General features: G+C 36.8%; 1 protein-coding gene across 1 annotated transcript; it reads right to left on the reverse strand.

Annotated features, from left to right (window-relative positions):
- Positions 1–13,371: 13,371 nt before the first annotated feature.
- LOC132275543 (uncharacterized) lies at positions 13,372–15,112 on the reverse strand. Its single transcript, XM_059777016.1, has 3 exons — positions 14,810–15,112; positions 14,508–14,723; positions 13,372–13,395 (listed from the first exon to the last, which is right to left on the reverse strand). The coding sequence occupies exons 1-3, from the start codon at positions 15,110–15,112 to the stop codon at positions 13,372–13,374; spliced, it is 543 nt and encodes a 180-aa protein (XP_059632999.1).
- Between the last annotated feature and the right edge of the window lie 3,746 nt (positions 15,113–18,858).

Genomic DNA, 18,858 nt, shown 5'->3' on the forward strand with positions numbered 1-18,858 from the left:
AATTTTCTTTTCTGAGTTCAGTTTCTCATCGCATAGTGTCATCTTGAGTGCTCGAAAATGGTTTCTAAGACTATTTCGTTTGGATTGACAACTTCCTTTAAGGACCGAGTCATTTCCACATTTTTACTTTTCGGACACTATTCACTTTTCGTCCTTATCCTTATTTCGTCTTTTCCCCGTTTGCCACTTTTTGGCACAACCTCACTTTTCATGCTCGGAGTTTGTTTTTGAGTTCACGTATCTCCATCCTCAGTGGTTTCCACGAAATACGTATCTTTACTTTTGCAAGAAAGTACTCTGGTTGCTCCCGGTGTCCATAGGGGCATGGATGCACAGTTCTTCAGAATCTTTTTCATTTCATAAGGTGCTTTTCATAAATATCATTTGAAGATATTTTATTTCAGGGGTTTTTAAGAAAATATTTTTGGAAGATATTTTCATTCTGGGCCATTAGTGTAGTTAACCCTTTTTGGAAGGTTGTGCAATTAATGAAAGTTATTGCAAAATACCTCATTTTGAGCCTAAATCCTCGTACAGGATTCATTTTCACATTTCGTCTAGTCGTGTACTCTTAGAAATTCCTTCTGGTCATTTTTCTCCAGTTTCAGGGTTTCTGTACCCGGTTGCCGCTAAACTTGTTCGGGGCGTATCTCTCTGCTCGGGACTCAGTTTTAGATGATGTTTCTTTCGTTGTTCATATTTTCTCATTTTGAATCTTTTTTGTTCATGGAGTTTCATCGTTTGAGCGCATTTACTCAAATTCCACTTTTCCAAACCCGGTAGGAACCTTTCGGGGCACTTTTAGGGTTTTTCTATAAATAGAAAGTCATAAAGTGAAAAAATCAGTTTTTCTCTTCTTCTTCCTCTCTTTGGCCGGCAGCCATGGAAAACCATGGGGCTGCCACCGTCTCTCTCTTCTTTTGAGCTCCTTCCTTTTGTTAAAACATCGTAGTGCCTTCATGTTTAATGGTCATCTTGACGACGCTCATCTTTACCCCTTATTAGAACCCATTTCTGACCATTTTTCGAGTTTGGGTTTGAAGTCAAGTTGTGATTTTCATGGGGCTTCCTTGGGATTCTTGTTCCCCGTGTTGTCCCCGACAAAACCCAGAAGTATCATCGGATTCGGAGCACTTTTCTTGCGATGGGGATTTGAGATTTCATCCCAAGTTGAGGTGGGGGGTGTTATAGTTTATATTCTTGTTATTGATGCTTATACAACTTGTATGCTTACTTTTGTTCAAGTTTTAGAAATTGATTTAAATTTGATTTATATTCTACTTAATTGTACCTTACTTGTTTTTCATTTTTGACTTGATATATAGCATGGCCATGACTTAATCCTTGATATATATTAATTTGGGATCATTTGAACAACCTTTGAAATCTAGAGATTTAATTAATTTTAACTTAATTAAATTATACATGTTTATATCTTGCTCACTTTGTGAAATTGATGTGATATTTGCAATCGCCATGAAATGGACATTCACATATGTTATTTTGAGAATTTTTTGACAACTTTAATTTCTAGAGAAATTAATTAATTAGATTAATTAATTTCTACTTAGTGTTCTAATGTTTTGGACATTTATTTCATGGGGCCTTTGCCTTTTTAGCATGTATTATGACTTGTTGTAACTTAGCTCCATTAATGTAGTTAATGAACTTGCATCCTTACATTGGAATGATTTAATTGTTCAAGAGTTATTAAACAAATAATCGAATCATTAGTCTTATACGTGTGGTATATTCACATCAATGGATTCCTTGTGTTTTAAATCCTAGTTTGTAGTCTATCTAGATGCATACTACTTTTTCTTAACATTTAACATGCCATTATAGTTGATGACTTGGGGCATGACTTGTGTGTTCCAAAATCTTTGTTGTGCATGGAATGTGGTTTAATGCATTACTTGTATCTTGATACACTCTTGATTGCACAACTTGTTGATTTTGGAACTTGGGATATCAATAGAGAATTGACATGGCTAGGACTTGGTTCTAGTACGGGAGATAGAGATCTCCCTATACTATAGTGCGCACTAGGGGAAGGTACCCATGGGTTAGTAGCCCTAAAGTGATCCCAAAAGTACGGTTTTAATCTGGCCGATATCCGAGTTTCCACATCGGTTGATTTCACTCTTTAAATTTCAAATTGTTATTCCTTGAAGATTTAAACTTGTTATGTTATGTGAAATGCTCCAATCATGTTTCATTGTACAGATTTTATGCTTCATCCGTGATTTCACTCCTTAAATTTCAAGTGTTGTGTTCCTTGAAGATTTAAAACCTTTTCGTGTTATATGGAATGTTCCATCCTTGTTTACTTGCATAGATATTATGCCTCGTTCTTGATTTCATGTATTAAACTTGTCATGTTAATTGAATTGTTCCAATCTTGGTAAATTTCTTAGTTATCTCGTTTCATGTTACCTTATGCTATCGTGACTCTGGAATGATCCTATACATGTAACTAGACTTAGATTCTAGGTGGCATGGACCACATATAATGATTTATATCAACATGCAAAATCTCTAAACCCTTAGATTTCAAGTGATATCTCTTAAAGATATAAGGACCTTGTCGTGTATCTAAAGTGTTTCCTACCTTGTTAATTGCATAGACATTATGCTCACTTCGTGTATTTAGACTTCATTCAGTATACTTGAAACTGTACTCTTACTTCTTGTATCTAGATTCCATTTAGCATACTCGTGTCTTGTATACTTGCCTTGTGTGTTTCGAATCTCGTTAGTATACCTACGTTTTGTATAATTACCTTGCATGCTTTCATCTTCGTTTAGTACACTTGTAACCGGTATGCTTGTATGTCATATATCTCATTTCAATCACATGAGTAGCTTAGGATGGTCCCTGAGTCTAACATTTGACATAGACGTTAGGTGGCATGACCCTTTTGAAGTATTTCAAGTCAATGTAAAAATCTCTAAGTATCAATCGAGTCGATGCATGCTCATTCTCTATGAGTAAACTTGTTTACTCACCCCAAAGTTACTGGGGGGCTGTTTCAGGTACGAAGACTTGGTTCGTGATGTTCATCATTGCTTGGATGATTGTAGATTTGAAGGTCTTAATTCTTGTAAAGGTTGGCTTGAAATGCCACTTATAGCCTTTTATGTCAAAATGTGTATATTTGATTCCATGTATGTAATGTGTACATAAGTACACTCTATGCAATTTATTTGACATGTACGAGATGAGGCCGGAGGCCAATGACATGTATCTTGTATCCTATGTACTTTTTAACTTCATGAGACATTATGAAAATATTGAAAAATGCCAAGTCATTGTCTCACCATGGTTGCATCGGGTGTGGGAATTCCATTTTTATTCTTTCATATGGTCTCATTAATCATGTATGAAGTGTGGCCAAAGGCCAAACGGTCATTTGACCCCATTTTATATTTTTGGATTTCATGTTTTCCATTTCAAGTCCATTTTTGCCTTTTTAGCCGTTGGGGGGTCGAATTTTGCATCAGTGAAATTTTTAAGTTGTGGACCATTGTAGCACATCCAAATAGGTAAGTTACGTTTGTGTGCATAGTCGTTTCCGGGCAAAACCTCTTTCTTGGCAATTTGAGCCTCCTATCGACTTATTTCGTATTTTTATTGCATAATCTGATCTAAGGGTATTCTTGACTTTTCCTAGTGATTTTATATTCTTCTTTTGACATGATCGCTTAGAAAACGTGATTTTAGGGGGGGTTTCTTTTTTGTTTAGAAAACGTGATTTTAGGGGGGGTTTCTTTTTTGTGTTTTTCATATCATCTTGGTGTCGAATATCCATCGCAAAGTTTAGCTTTCTGTTTTTCATTTAGCAGACCTTCATGACCTGATTTCATGGAGGGGAATTTTGGCATTTTATAATGAGTTTTTTTTCAATTCCTTTTTTCTAGTCACATAAAAAACTCGATTTTGAGGGGGGTTTCTTCTTTGTGTTTTTCCAAAAAATGTCATCTTGACCCTCAAAAACTCATTTTTTGCCGAAAAACCCCTGCTGTCAGCTTTTTGCTGAGCTGTAGGACAAGTGTGCGAGTAGGAAGGATCTCGTAACCGGTTAGATGTTCTTCGGCAGTGTAGTGGTCGTGATTTTTTGCCTCCTAACCGGTTAGGATGGCGTTGTAACCGGTTAGATGGTCTTGGGTTGACCATTTTGACCTTTTTGCCCCTTCTTCTTCCGTTAGCCATATCTCCCTCGTCCGGACTCCAAATTGAGTGAACTTTTTTTTGAACTTGACTAATTTTTTGTCGTCTATCCAACGGTATGCTTAGTTGCGCCTGAATATTCCTAGATAATTACCAATTTACCCTTTTAGCCTTAAGTGCTCATTTTTCTTCGTCTTGTCGTTTCTCTTTCGTCTGGACTTCGAATCTTGCGATTCTTAAGTCCATCTTGATTGATTTTTCATTGTATTTCCAATGGTGTGCTCGGAAGCACCCACTTTTTTTAGAAAATGACATTTTGCCCCTAGGTTCATTCTTGTCCCTTTCTGAAATGTTGCTCCTGCATTTGTTTTCTTTGGGTTTCGTGACCTCATTGAGGGTAACATGGGTGTCTTAGGGACGTATTGTGTCTCTTAAGGCCATTGTTTCATCTATTACTTCCGCATTCTGGATCCAGTTCGGGTCATCACAGGACACACTGGGTTAAAAAATCCAGGGTTGTTACATTGTCCATCTATCTAAGAAATTAAAACAATTACACCACAACTAAGCTAATGACATGAAAATTAAGCTAATTAAACTAAGGATGTGGCACAATCCATCAAGAAATAAATATGAACTATCAAATAAATCACAAGAGTAATCAATTAAGCACCATGCCTTGACCACCACTAGATTAACAACATCAACACACATAGACATGCATCAATTTCATTAAATCTAGAAAAAAAACACATGACTATTCATTTTAGCATACATAGACATATGGATAGAATTAAATGATCAATTGAAAGTATTAATCCATACAAATCATATAAAAATCACAAGATCTATATTTATCATGGTCAAAACATCAATTACAACTAAAATCCCCAAAAAATGTACAAAGGCTAGGTTTAGGAAGTAAGCGTAGGGGCTATCTCTAGCCCCAAGAGAAGGATTTAGCCACTCATTGTAGTGGTCATGGAACCCTCAAGGGTTAGCTTGGAGGTTGGCATCATCATCTTCGTACTTGCTTTCTTCCCGAAACCCTAGTTCTAGAGAGAAACTATTTCTATAATTGGTAAGAAAAACTCGATGATATCTTTTATAATATAGTTCAATTAATCTATTACAAGCCTCTTTGAGTAGGCACTAAGTCAGAATTACAGTCTATGATTGGAGGAAATTCGCAGCTACATAAGTTAGGTAGAGTCCGGCGTGCTCAGGAATTAAACAGCTCACTGCCAGCAGTCAGTTCGATCGATCGAAGATGTTTTATCGATAGAACACTTAGCTTCGATCAATTGAAGCTAGTGTGTCATCAAAAATATCTTCTGGGCCTTATCCACTTTCCTGAGCTGGCACTGCCTCATTTCGATCGATTGTAGCCATCTTTGATCGATCGGGATTTCCTTCGATCGTTCGAAGTTCCTCTGGTGCAATTTTCTTAACTTCTTTCCAACTTTGCTCCTTAGCTCCAAAATTGAGCTAAGTGGCTTTTATTAGCCTGTTTGAACTTTATTGACCTGAAATAGGCAAAAACAGAAATAATTACTAAAACATGAAAGAAAGATAGATGAATGGACTGAAATACCCTAGCTTAGGTGTTAAAATGCGTCACATTGGAACACTTATCAGGTTCAACCCACGAACAACACCCCTTTTTCCTCTCCTTGGTTCAGCCTTCGTTCTTGGCCAATCTTTTCCTTCCTCCTCTCTCTGTTCTTTCTCTCTGCCTCCACTGTTACGTGAATAGGGTTCTAAAACCCTTGGCAGACACAACCTTATATTTATACAGTATAAGCTAACCCTAATCCCAATCAAATACTAAGTCAGCTATCTTAAGGGAAAAGAAATATATATATATAAATATATATGATATATACATAAACTGTTACGTGAAAAAATATATATATATAAATTGATAAAAATTATAATAAAATATAATCCCCTTATATACATATATACCCATATATATATGCATAATTTCCCATGGGTAATATCCATACCCATTAAGTGTCCTATCCAAGTGGTCCATGTGACTCAATTGGATGATCCATTCCTATTATCCAAAACCATTAAAATAAAATTAAACTAACTAAAAACTACTATTTAATTCCTAACAAATAAATTACAAGTAAGCACCTAACATTCAAACAATTTCATACACACCATGTAACACACAATTTAAATAAACAATTTATTTCAAATAATCACATAAATAATTAAGTCAAATAAGCAATTAAACAAAATAACCAAGAAATTAAATAAATAATTTAAAAATGCAAATAAAATAATTAATTAAATACCGAGACTATCCTTTTAAAATTAGGGGTATTACAAACTTCAACTGCATCAAGAGATTCTTCGGTGGATTTGGCTACCTCTGCCTCTGCTTCCAGATACTTAGGCAGACGGCTATGTAATTGCCATTTAGTAATATCCTCGGAGGCTACGTCCGATCTAGATGTTTTAGTTCTTTTCCTTTCTCCCTTCGGCCATATACCATTCTTTTGTAGTAGCTTAATCGCCCTAAAGGTTGATGACTTCTTTCCTATCTGGAGACAAGCATCGCATTACCTGGTGCAAAGTAGATGGTACTCCATTCATTCGGTGAATCCACCCCCTCCCTATGATGAGATTGTAGGAAGGGTGAATTTCTGTAAAAACGAAGTTTTCCTTTAATGTCCTCTTTGTGGCAGTAGCTGACAAATCTATTACCCCTATAAGGTCTACCTTCGTTCCATCGAACCCCATCAAAGGGCTAGAAGTAGCTCTATTTGATGATGATGGGATCTCCAATTGCTCAAATACTGTCTTAGTTATAATATTGGCGCTGCTACAGGGTCTATCAGGACTATTTTAATCATGTAGTTTGCTACCATAAGGCTAATGATGAGTGGGTCTTCGTGGGGAAGCTGTACTCTTGACAGATCTACCTCTCCGAACCCAATCTTGATACTGCCTGGAGTGATGGTATTGACCGAGGATAATTTCCTCAGCTTGTGGATTGCTCTCAATCTGGAGCGGTACACCTCTTCTGACTCCTGATCTTCCTCTGACTTTCTATGTATCCTCGTACAGGATTCATTTTCATATTTCGTCGAGTCGTGTACTTTTAGAAATTCCTTCTGGTCATTTTTCTCCAGTTTCAGGGTTTCTGGACCCGGTTCCCGCTGAACTTGTTCGGGGCGTATCTCTCTGCTCGGGACTCAGTTTTAGATGATGTTTCTTTCGTTGTTCATATTTTCTCATTTTGATTCTTTTTTGTTCACGGAGTTTCATCGTTTGAGCGCATTTCCTCAAATTCCACTTTTCCAAACCCGTAGGACCCTTTCAGGGCACTTTTAGGGTTTTTCTATAAATAGAAAGTCATAAAGTGAAAAAATCACTTTTTCTCTTCTTCTTCCTCTCTTTAGCCGGCAGCCATGGAAGACCATGGGGTAGCCACCTTCTCTCTCTTCTTTTGAGCTCCTTCCTCTTGTTAAAACATCGTAGTGCCTTCGTATTTAATGGTCATCTTGACGACGCTCACCTTTACCCCTTATTAGAACCCATTTCTGACCATTTTTCGAGTTTGGGTTTGAAGTCAAGTTGTGATTTTCATGGGGCTTCCTTGGGATTCTTGTTTACCGTGTTGTCCCCGACAAAACCCCGAAGTATCGTCGGATTCGAAGCACTTTTCTTGCGATGGGGATTTAAGATTTCATCTCAAATTGAGGTAGGGGGTGTTATAGTTTATATTCTTGTTATTGATGCTTATACAACTTGTATGCTTGCTTTTGTTCAAGTTCTAGAAATTAATTTAAATTTGATTTAAATTCTACTTAATTGTACCTTACTTGTTTTTCATTTTTGACTTGATATATGGCATGGCCATGACTTAATCCTTGATATGTATTAATTTGGAATCATTTGAACAACCTTTGAAATCTAGAGATTTAATTAATTTTAACTTAATTAAATTATACATGTTTATATCTTGCTCACTTTGTGAAATTGATGTGATATTTGCAATCACCATGAAATGGACATTCATATATGTTATTTTGAGAATTTTTTGACAACTTTGATTTCTAGAGAACTTAATTAATTAGATTAATTAATTTCTACTTAGTGTTCTAATGTTTTGGACATTTATTTAGTGGGGCTTTTGCCTTTTTAGCATGTATTATGACTTGTTGCAACTTAGCTCCATTAATGTAGTTAATGAACTTGCATCCTTACATTGGAATGATTTAATTTTTTAAGAGTTGTTAAACAAATAATCGAATCATTAGTCTTATACGTGTGGTATATTCACATCAATGGATTCCTTGTGTTTTAAATCCTAGTTTGTAGGCTGTGTAGATGCATACTACTTTTTCTTAACATTTCACATGCCATTATAGTTCATAACTTGGGGCATGACTTGCGTGTTCCAAAATCTTTGTTGTGCATGGAATGTGGTTTAATGCATTACTTGTATCTTGATACACTCTTGGTTACACAACTTGTTGATTTTAGAACTTGGGATATCAATTAAGAATTAATATGGCTAGGACTTGGTTCTAGTACGGGAGATAGAGATCTCCCTATACTATAGTGCGCACTAGGGGAAGGTACCCATGGGTTAGTAGCCCTAAAGTGATCCCAAGAGTACGGTTTTAATCCGGGCGATATCCAAGTTTCCACATCGGTTGATTTCACTCTTTAAATTTCAAGTTGCTATTCCTTGAAGTTTGGTGTTATAGTTTATATTCTTGTTATTGATGCTTAAACAACTTGTATGCTTGCTTTTGTTCAAGTTCTAGAAATTGATTTAAATTTGATTTAAATTCTACTTAATTGTACCTTACTTATTTTTCATTTTTGACTTGATATATAGCATGGCCATGACTTAATCCTTGATATATATTAATTTGGAATCATTTGAACAACCTTTGAAATCTAGAGATTTAATTAATTTTAACTTAATTAAATTATATATGTTTATATCTTGCTCACTTTGTGAAATTGATGTGATATTTGCAATCACCATGAAATGGACATTCACATATGTTATTTTGAGAATTTTTTGACAACTTTGATTTCTAGAGAAATTAATTAATTAGATTAATTAATTTCTACTTAGTGTTCTAATGTTTTGGACATTTATTTCATGGGGCTTTTGCCTTTTTAGCATGTATTATGACTTGTTGCAACTTAGCTCCATTAATGTAGTTAATGAACTTGCATCCTTACATTGGAATGATTTAATTGTTCAAGAGTTGTTAAACAAATAATCAAATCATTAGTCTTATACGTGTGGTATATTCACATCAATGGATTCCTTGTGTTTTAAATCCTAGTTTGTAGTCTATCTAGATGCATACTACTTTTTCTTAACATTTCATATGCCATTATAGTTGATGACTTGGGGCATGACTTGCGTGTTCCAAAATCTTTGTTGTGCATGGAATGTGGTTTAATGCATTACTTGTATCTTGATACACTCTTGGTTGCACAACTTGTTGATTTTGGAACTTGGGATAGCAATTAAGAATTGACATGGCTAGAACTTGGTTCTAGTACGGGAGATAGAGATCTCCCTATACTATAGTGCGCACTAGGGGAAGGTACCCATAGGTTAGTAGCCCTAAAGTGATCCCAAGAGTACGGTTTTAATCCGAGCAATATCCAAGTTTCCACATCGGTTGATTTCACTCTTTAAATTTCAAGTTGCTATTCCTTGAAGATTTAAACTTGTCATGTTATGTGAAATGCTCCAATCTTGTTTCATTGCATAGATTTTATGCTTCATCCGTGATTTCACTCCTTAAATTTCAAGTGTTGTATTCCTTGAAGATTTAAGACCTTTTCGTGTTATATGGAATGTTCCTTCCTTGTTTACTTGCATAGATATTCTGCCTCGTTCTTGATTTCATGTATTAAACTTGTCGTGTTAATTGAATTGTTCCAATCTTGTTAAATTTCTTAGTTATCTCGTTTCATGTTACCTTCTGCTATCGTGACTCTGGAATGATCCTATACATGTAACTTGACTTAGATTCTAGGTGGCATGGACCACATATAATGATTTATATCAACATGCAAAATCTCTAAACCCTTAGATTTCAAGTGATATCTCTTAAAGATATAAGGACCTTGTCGTGTATCTAGAGTGTTTCCTACCTTGTTAATTACATAGACATTATGCTCATTTCGTGTATTTAGACTTCATTCAGTATACTTGAAACTGTGCCCTTACTTCTTGTATCTAGATTCCATTTAGCATACTCGTGTCTTGTATACTTGCCTTGTGTGTTTCCAATCTCGTTAGTATACCTATGTTTTGTATAATAACCTTGCATGCCTTCATCTTCGTTTAGTACACTTGTAACCGGTTTGCTTGTATGTCATGTATCTCATTTCAATCGCATGAGTAGCTTAGGATGGTCCCTGAATCTAACCTTTGACATAGACGTTATGTGGCATGACCCTTTTGAATTGTTTCAAGTCAATGTAAAAATCTCTAAAGAAATCGAGTCGATGCATGCTCATTCTCTATGAGTAAACTTGTTTACTCACCCCAAAGTTACTGGGGGGCTGTTTCAGGTACGAAGACTTGGTTCGTGATGTTCATCATTGCTTGGATGATTGTAGATTTGAAGGTCTTAATTCTTGTAAAGGTTGGCTTGAAATGCCACTTATAGCCTTTTATGTCAAAATGTGTATATTTGATTCCATGTATGTAATATGTACATAAGTACACTCTATGCAATTTATTTGGCATGTACGAGATGAGGCCGGAGGCCAATGACATGTATCTTGTATCCTATGTACTTTTTAACTTCATGAGACATTATGAAAATATTGAAAAATGCCAAGTCATTATCTCACCATGGTTGCATCGGGTGTGCGAATTCCATTTTTATTCTTTCATATGGTCTCATTAATCATGTATGAAGTGTGGCAAAGGGCCAAACGGTCATTTGACCCAATTTTATATTTTTAGATTTCATGTTTTCCATTTCAAGTCCATTTTTGCCTTTTTGGCCGTTGGGGGGTCGAATTTTGCATCGGTGATATTTTTGACTTATGGACCATTGTAGCACGTCCAAATAGGTAAGTTACGTTTGTGTGCATGGTCATTTCCGGGCAAAGCCTCTTTCTTGGCAATTTGAGCCTCCTATGGACTTATTTCGCATTTTTATTGCATAATCTGATCTAAGGATATTCTTAAATTTTCCTAGTGATTTTATTTTCTTCTTTTGACATGATCGCTTAGAAAACGTGATATTAGGGGGGTTTTCCTTTTCGTGTTTTTCCAGAAAATATCATCTCGGTGCCGAAAATCCATCGCAAAGTTTAGCTTTCTGTTTTTCATTTAGCAGCTTTTTGGACCTTCATGACCTGATTTCATGGAGGGGAATTTTGGCATTTTGCAGTGACTTTTTTTTCAATTCTTTTTCTATAGTCACATAAAAGAACTCGATTTTGAGGGGGGTTTCTTCTTTGTGTTTTTCCAAAAAATGTCATCTTGGCCCTCAAAAACTCATTTTTTTGTCGAAAAACCCCTGCTGTCAGCTTTTTGCTGAGCTGTAGGACAAGTGTGCTGGTAGGAGGGATCTCGTAACCGGTTAGATGTGCTTGGGCAGTGTGGTGGTCATGATTTTTTGCCTCCTAACCGGTTAGGAAGGCGTTGTAACCAGTTAGATGGTCTTGGGTTGACCATTTTGACCTTTTTTGCCCCTTCTTCTTCCGTTAGTCATATCTCCCTCGTCCGGGCTCCAAATCGAGTGAACTTTTTTTCGAACTTGACTAATTTTTCGTCGTCTATCCAACGGTGTTCTCAGTTGCACCTGAATATTCCTGGATAATTACCATTTTACCCTTTTAGCCTTAAGTGCTCATTTTTCTTCGTCTTGTCGTTTCTCTTTCGTCCGGACTCCGAATCATGCGATTCTTGAATCCATCTTGATTGATTTTTCATTTTATTTCCAATGGTGTGCTCGGTAGCACCCACTTTTGTTTTAAAAATGACCATTTTGCCCCTAGGTTCATTCTTGTCCCTTTCTGAAATGTTGCCCCTGCATTTGTTTTCTTTGGGTTTCGTGTCCTCATTGAGGGTCACATGGGTGTCTTAGGGACGTATTGTGTCTCTTAAGACCATTGTTTCATCTTTTACTTTCGCATTCTGGATCCAATTCGGGTCATCACAGGGCACACTGGGTTGAAAAATCCAGGGTTGTTACATTGTCCATCTATCTAAGAAATTAAAACAATTACACTACAACTAAGCTAATGACATGAAAATTAAGCTAATTAAACTAAGGATGTGGCACAATCCATCAAGAAATAAGTATAAATCATCAAATAAATCACAAGAGTAATTAATTAAGCACCGCGCCTTGACCATCACTAGATTAACAACATCAACACACATAGACATGCATCAATTTAATTAAATCTAGAAAAAGAAAAAAAACACATGACTATTCATTTTAGCATACATAGACATATGGATAGAATTAAATGATCAATTGAAAGTATTAATCCATACAGATCATATAAAAATCATAAGATCTATATTTATCATGGTCAAAACATCAATTACAACTAAAATCCCCAAAAAATGTATAAAGGCTAGGTTTAGGAAGCAAGCCTAGGGACTATCTCTAGCCCCAAGAGAAGGATTTAGCCACTCATTGTAGTGGTCATGGAACCCTCAAGGGCTAGCTTCGAGGTTGGCATCATCATCTTCGTACTTGCTTTCTTCCCAAAACCCTAGTTCTAGAGAGAAACTATTTCTATAATTGATAAGAAAAACTCGATGATATCTTTTACAATATAGTTCAATTAATCTATTACAAGCCTCTTTGAGTAGCCACTAAGTTAGAATTACAGTCTATGATTGGAGGAAATTCGCAGCTACACAAGTTAGGTAGAGTCTGGCACGCTCAGGAATTAAACAGCTCACTACCAGCAGTCAGTTCGATCGATCGAAGATGTTTGATCGATAGAACACTTAGCTTCGATCGATTGAAGTTGGTGTGTCATCAAAAATATCTTCTGGGCCTTATCCACTTTGCTGAGCTGGCACCGCCTCATTTTGATCGATTGTAGCCATCTTTGATCGATCGGGATTTCCTTCGATCGTTCGAAGTTCCTCTGGTGCAATTTTCTTGACTTTTTCCCAACTTTGCCCTTAGCTCCAAAATTGAGCTAAATGGCTTTTATTAGTCTGTTTGAACTTTATTGACCTGAAATAGGCAAAAACAGAAATAATTACTAAAACATGAAAGTAAGATAGATGAATGGACTGAAAAAACCTAGCTTAAGTGCTAAAATGCGTCATATTGGAACACTTATCAGGTTCAACCCACGAACAACACCCCTTTTTCCTCACCTTGGTTCAGCCTTCGTTCTTGGCCAATCTTTTCCTTCCTCCTCTCTCCGTTCTCTCACAAACTCTCTGTTCTTTCTCTCTGCCTCCACTATTACGTGAATAGGGTTCTAAAACCCTTGGCAGACACAACCTTGTATTTATACAGTATAAGCTAACCCTAATCCCAATCAAATACTAAGTTAGCTATCTTAAGGGAAAAGAAAAAAAAAAAATATATATATATATATATATATATATATACATGATATATACATAAACTGTTACGTGAAAATATATATATATATATATATATATATATATATATAAATTGATAAAAATTATAATAAAATATAATCCCCTTATATACATATATACCCATATATATATGCATAATTTCCGATGGGTAATATCCATACCCATTAAGTGTCCTATCCAAGTGGTCCATGTGACTCAATTGGATGATCCATTCCTATTATTCAAAACCATTAAAATAAAATAAAACTAACTAAAAACTACTATTTAATTCCTAACAAATAAATTACAAGTAAGCACCTAACATTCAAACAATTTCATACACACCATGTAACACGCAATTTAAATAAAAAATTTATTTCAAATAATCACATAAATAATTAAGTCAAATAAGCAATTAAACAAAATAACCAAGAAATTAAATAAATAATTTAAAAATGCAAATAAAATAATTAATTAAATACCGAGACTATCTTTTTAAAATTAGGGGTATTACAAAATTCGACTACTTCAAGAGATTCTTCGGTGGATTTGGCTGCCTCTGCCTCTACTTCCAGATACTTAGGCAGACGGCTATGTAATTGCCATTTAGTAATATCCTCGGAGGCTACGTCCGATCTGGATGTTTTAGTTCCTTTCCTTTCTCCCTTCAGCCATAAACCATTCTTTTGTAGTGGCTTAATCGTCCCAAAGGTTGATGACTTCTTTCCTATCTGGAGACAAGCATCGCATTACCTGGTACAAAGTAGATGGTACTCCATTCATTCGGTGAATCCACCCCCTCCCCATGATGAGATTGTAGGAAGGGTGAATTTCTGTGAAAACAAAGTTTTCCTTTAATGTCCTCTTTGCGGTAGTAGCTGACAAATCTATTACCCCTATGAGGTCTACCTTCGTTCCATCGAACCCCATCAAAGGGCTAGAAGTAGCTCTGATTGATGATGATGGGATCTCCAATTGCTCAAATATTGTCTTAGTTATAATATTGGTGCTGCTACAGGGTCTATCAGGACTATTTTAATCATGTAGTTTGCTACCATAAGGCTAATGATGAGTGGGTCTTCATGGGGAAGCTGTACTTTTGACAGATCTGCCTCTCCGAACCCAATCTTGATACTGCCTGGAGTGATGGTATTGACCGAGGATAATTTCCTCAGCTTGTGGACTGCTCTCAATCTGGAGCGGTACACCTCTTCTGACTCCTGATCTTCCTCTGACTTTCCATGTATCGCGTGAATGACCTTCACTTGATTGCCTTCCAATTTTCGAGGATTTACCTCCCTCGGCCTTATCTGCTCCTTCAGTTCGACATAGTCTTCTAGGTCTCCTCTGGCTACCATGGTTTCCACCTATTGCCGAAGGGACCTGCAATCATTAGTGGTATGCCTATAATCCCTATGGTAGGCTCAGTGTTTGCTTTTGACCATCTACTCCAGAGGTTGTCGCATTAGTTGGGGGACTGTGAGTCTTGCTTTGTTCTCCCAGAATAGTCAGGCCAAGGTCGTGCGGAGAGGGGTCAACCTTTCCTTGGTCCTCTGCCTCTTTTCAGGTTGTTGGACTGTTGGTACCGAGGCATGCTGACTTCTTTGGTTTTTTGAACTGACGTTTTTTCCTGAGGCTTATTTTCTACCGTGACGTGCTATGATCTGTTGGCTACATCTTCCTCCAGTCGGACGTAAACTTTGATGAGCGCTAAAAAGTGCGCAATTAAACCTCTTAAGCTTAGGTATTCTAGGATCTTTATCTATCTTACCTTCTTATTTTAAACTAATTTCATGTTATTGCCCTTTTCAGGCACTTATCCCAAAAATAAGTTAATTCAGCCAAATAAGAGCATTAAAGAAGCTAACTCAGGCTGGATGGAAGAAATGAGCAAAGTGGAAATAGAATGAAGCAAAGTGTGGGAATCAGCAAGTTTGATCGATCTCAACATCACTTCGATCGATCGAAGCAACATCGATTTGGACACTTCAAAATGGATCTAAGCCCTTGTTCTTATCCAAAAGATTCCACAATGTTCGATCGATCCAATCATTCTTAGATCGATCGAACATATTTGATCTTATCCACACCTACCATCCCACCTACCACTGTTGTCTCTTTCCCAAAATATCCTAAAATATCTCAGAGATTTTTCTTTATTCAAATCTTTATTCAAAAAGGTGCCGCCAAGGATGGATCGATCTCTGCAGAATTCAATGGATCTCAGCATAGTTCGATCAATCTCAGAATAGTTCGATCGATCGAACCTCCTCAAATCCAAAAAAAATAAGTTCCAGCTCATTAAAAGTTGGCTCATGGTGAAATCATTGCAAGGACCCTAGTGCACGAATCCAGACCGTTGGGTGTGACACTTGACCTACCTATATAAGGATTTTGAGCCTCTTTTACATCATATATCATATACATATCTCATATATCATCTCATAGACTTAGAAACATTCTTAGAGAGGAAGAAAAGAGAGGAGGAGAAGCTAGAGACACATTCTTGGGAGTTCTTCCATTCGTCTAGGGTTTCCATCAAGAATGAGGTCATTCTTACCATGGAGATAGCCCTTAAGGGTTGGATGACTACTTCAATGAGTGGGTAAACATCTTCTTGGGGCTAGAGTTAGCCCTAAGCATGTCTTCTAGACTCTAATGTTTTGTATTTTAAGGGGATTTGTGTTGTAACCTTGTCTTGACACTTATTTTATATATAAATCTTGTTTATTCAATGATTTGTGTGGTTTAATACTTTCAATTGATCATTTCATTCTATCCATATGTCTATGTATGCTAGAATAGATGCTCATGTGTTTTTCTCTAGTTTTTGTGTTATTGATGCATGTCTATGTGTATTGATGCTATGGATCTAGAGATTGTCAAGGCATAGTGCTTAATAGAATACTATTGTGGTTTATTTGATGGTTCATACTCATGTCTTAATGGATTGTGCCCCTCTCTTAGTTTCTTTAGTTTAATTTTCATACCCTTAACTTAGTTGTAGTGTAGTTGCCTTAGTTGTTAGATGGGAGGACAATCCATACTTGTTGTTTGAGGTTCTATGCTTATGAATGCAACTAGTATTATTCTCTAACATCTCTAACCATGTGATGTATTTGGATTGTGAGCTTAAAGGAAGGATTAATGGCTTAGTTTGATGTATTGTACTATTCACTAGGTTACTTAGACAATATATACTTAATTGGTCATCCATACTTGTTGAAACAATCAATCACATACTCTCAAATTGCAACATATGTTTCCCCTCATTAATTATGCATTGAATGTCTAGAATGATGATGTTTAGTGGTGACCTCTAGATCCCAAAACCTTACTCTCTTATTTTCTCTAAATTTCATTTAATTTGCTTATTCTACATTGAACTTGTTTAGTTTAGTTTGTAGTCTAATCAACCAAACACACTATCTCTTGATCACTCGACCTACTAACCCTATGCATTGTTTCCATTGCTAGTGCGCCTAAAAATCGCTTGGGACGATCCTTACTCACCCTAACTATATTTTTAGTTAGAGGTAGTTGTGGCATTTATAAATTTAAAACTTGGCCACACTATTTTGCACAAATTTGGCTGTACATCGACAACTGACACCAAACTTGCGCCCTAGCATTAAGAGTCTGCATGTCCGGAGGGGATTATTTGACTATCAAGGTATAGAACTTAGTCCCCTGGATCATAGCGATCTTAAACGCTTCCACAGTTGTTTCAGGGTGGCAATCCGCTATCTCCGAAGCTTCTATGTTATATCTAGATTGGAAATCCTGTAACGGTTCTCCTCTCTTCTGCCTTATAGTGAAGAGACTAGCGATATTTTTTTTTTCTGCTTCTTATTACCGCTGTATTGCACCAAGAACATGGCACACAAAGTTTTGTAGTTCGGGATTGATTTGTGATTTGTTGAACCATTCTAATACGGCTTCTGTCAAACTAGTTGGGAAAACTTTGCACATGAATGCATCGTTATGGTTATACAGAGCCATCTTCTGGGAGTAATGATCGAGGTGGCGGGAAGGATCTCCCATGCCGTCGAACTATGTAAAGGCCGGCATGGTGAATTTCCTAGGTCTTTCGACATATTATACTTCATCGATGAATGGGGTCTTCACCAGAGAGGCCTTATGCTCTTTGGCCATCTCAGCCGGTGTCTGGATCCTAAAAAGTTTCTTTTCATCGAAGGCCTCTTGAGTGCCATTTGGCCACACTGAGAGTTTGTAGCTGGACTCAGCCTGCTCGTCCTGTGTGCGCTGAGGGTGGTTCTCCAAAGCTCCTGTCTCGGTTCTCGTCCTCTATTCTTGCCGACTCTCATTGGCTTGAGCCCTTCTGCAGGAGGTATAAAGTGGTCGAGTGGTGGTGGTTGTTCTGCTATCTGCTCCATGGCTATCTGAAGAGCATCATTCCTTAGTTAAAGCAATGCAATCTGAGCCGCGCTGGCCTTGTTTGCTTAACGGAGCTTCTCGAACTGTTGCAAGAACTCTTCTCGCATTTTCTGCAATAATTCCATAGGTTGATCGGCTACGGCTGCGAATCCTCTGACTGACATCCCGGATCGTAGTCGCATAAAAGATCTCTAATCACTTGTGGGGGTATATTTCTATACGATTCCAACTGACAGCGCCAAAGTGTAGGTGCAAAAATTTGTTAACTTTAAAAAGCCAAAGAATAAATGAAACTCACTCAAATAAAAGAAAAATGACGAGGCCGCTTGTATACGCCAAAATAATGTAGTGAATGTGCGATTCAAGAAAAGCCTTTTAAGTCAAGTTTAAATAAAAACCACTATCACCGCTACTTCTAACGTAGCAAGAGTGAGTAGGGATTGTCCCAAGGGATTATACGTGTTGGAGTTTAACTTCGACTCTAGTGGATCAGAAGATTGCAAATGAGAGATTGATTGTTTGATTACACTAAAATTCAATTAATTAAAATGCAATTAAAATAAACTAAGTTGAGTTAGGGATTTAAGAGATGAGAAGTAAGGTCTTGGGGTTTATTGGAATCGCCACCAAGCTCGTTCACCAAACCACACACTTTCAACTAATTTGGGGAAAATATTCTTGTGAACAAAATACGACTACCAATTGC

This window comes from Cornus florida, unplaced genomic scaffold (assembly GCF_030987335.1).
Source record: "Cornus florida cultivar Cherokee Brave unplaced genomic scaffold, ASM3098733v1 CherokeeBrave_3.0.0_Hap2_Chr01, whole genome shotgun sequence".
NCBI classification, from domain to species: Eukaryota; Viridiplantae; Streptophyta; class Magnoliopsida; order Cornales; family Cornaceae; genus Cornus; species Cornus florida.

Coding starts and splice junctions, on each gene's coding strand:
- LOC132275543 (XM_059777016.1), bottom strand. CDS start 15,112: ATGGTAGCCAGAGGAGACCTAGAAGACTATGTCGAACTGAAGGAGCAG. Junction 14,724..14,809: donor CACTCATCATTAGCCTTATG/GTAGCAAACTAC, acceptor GAGCAATTGGAG/ATCCCATCATCATCAATCAG. Junction 13,396..14,507: donor TACCATCTACTTTGTACCAG/GTAATGCGATGC, acceptor TGCCTATTTCAG/GTCAATAAAGTTCAAACAGA.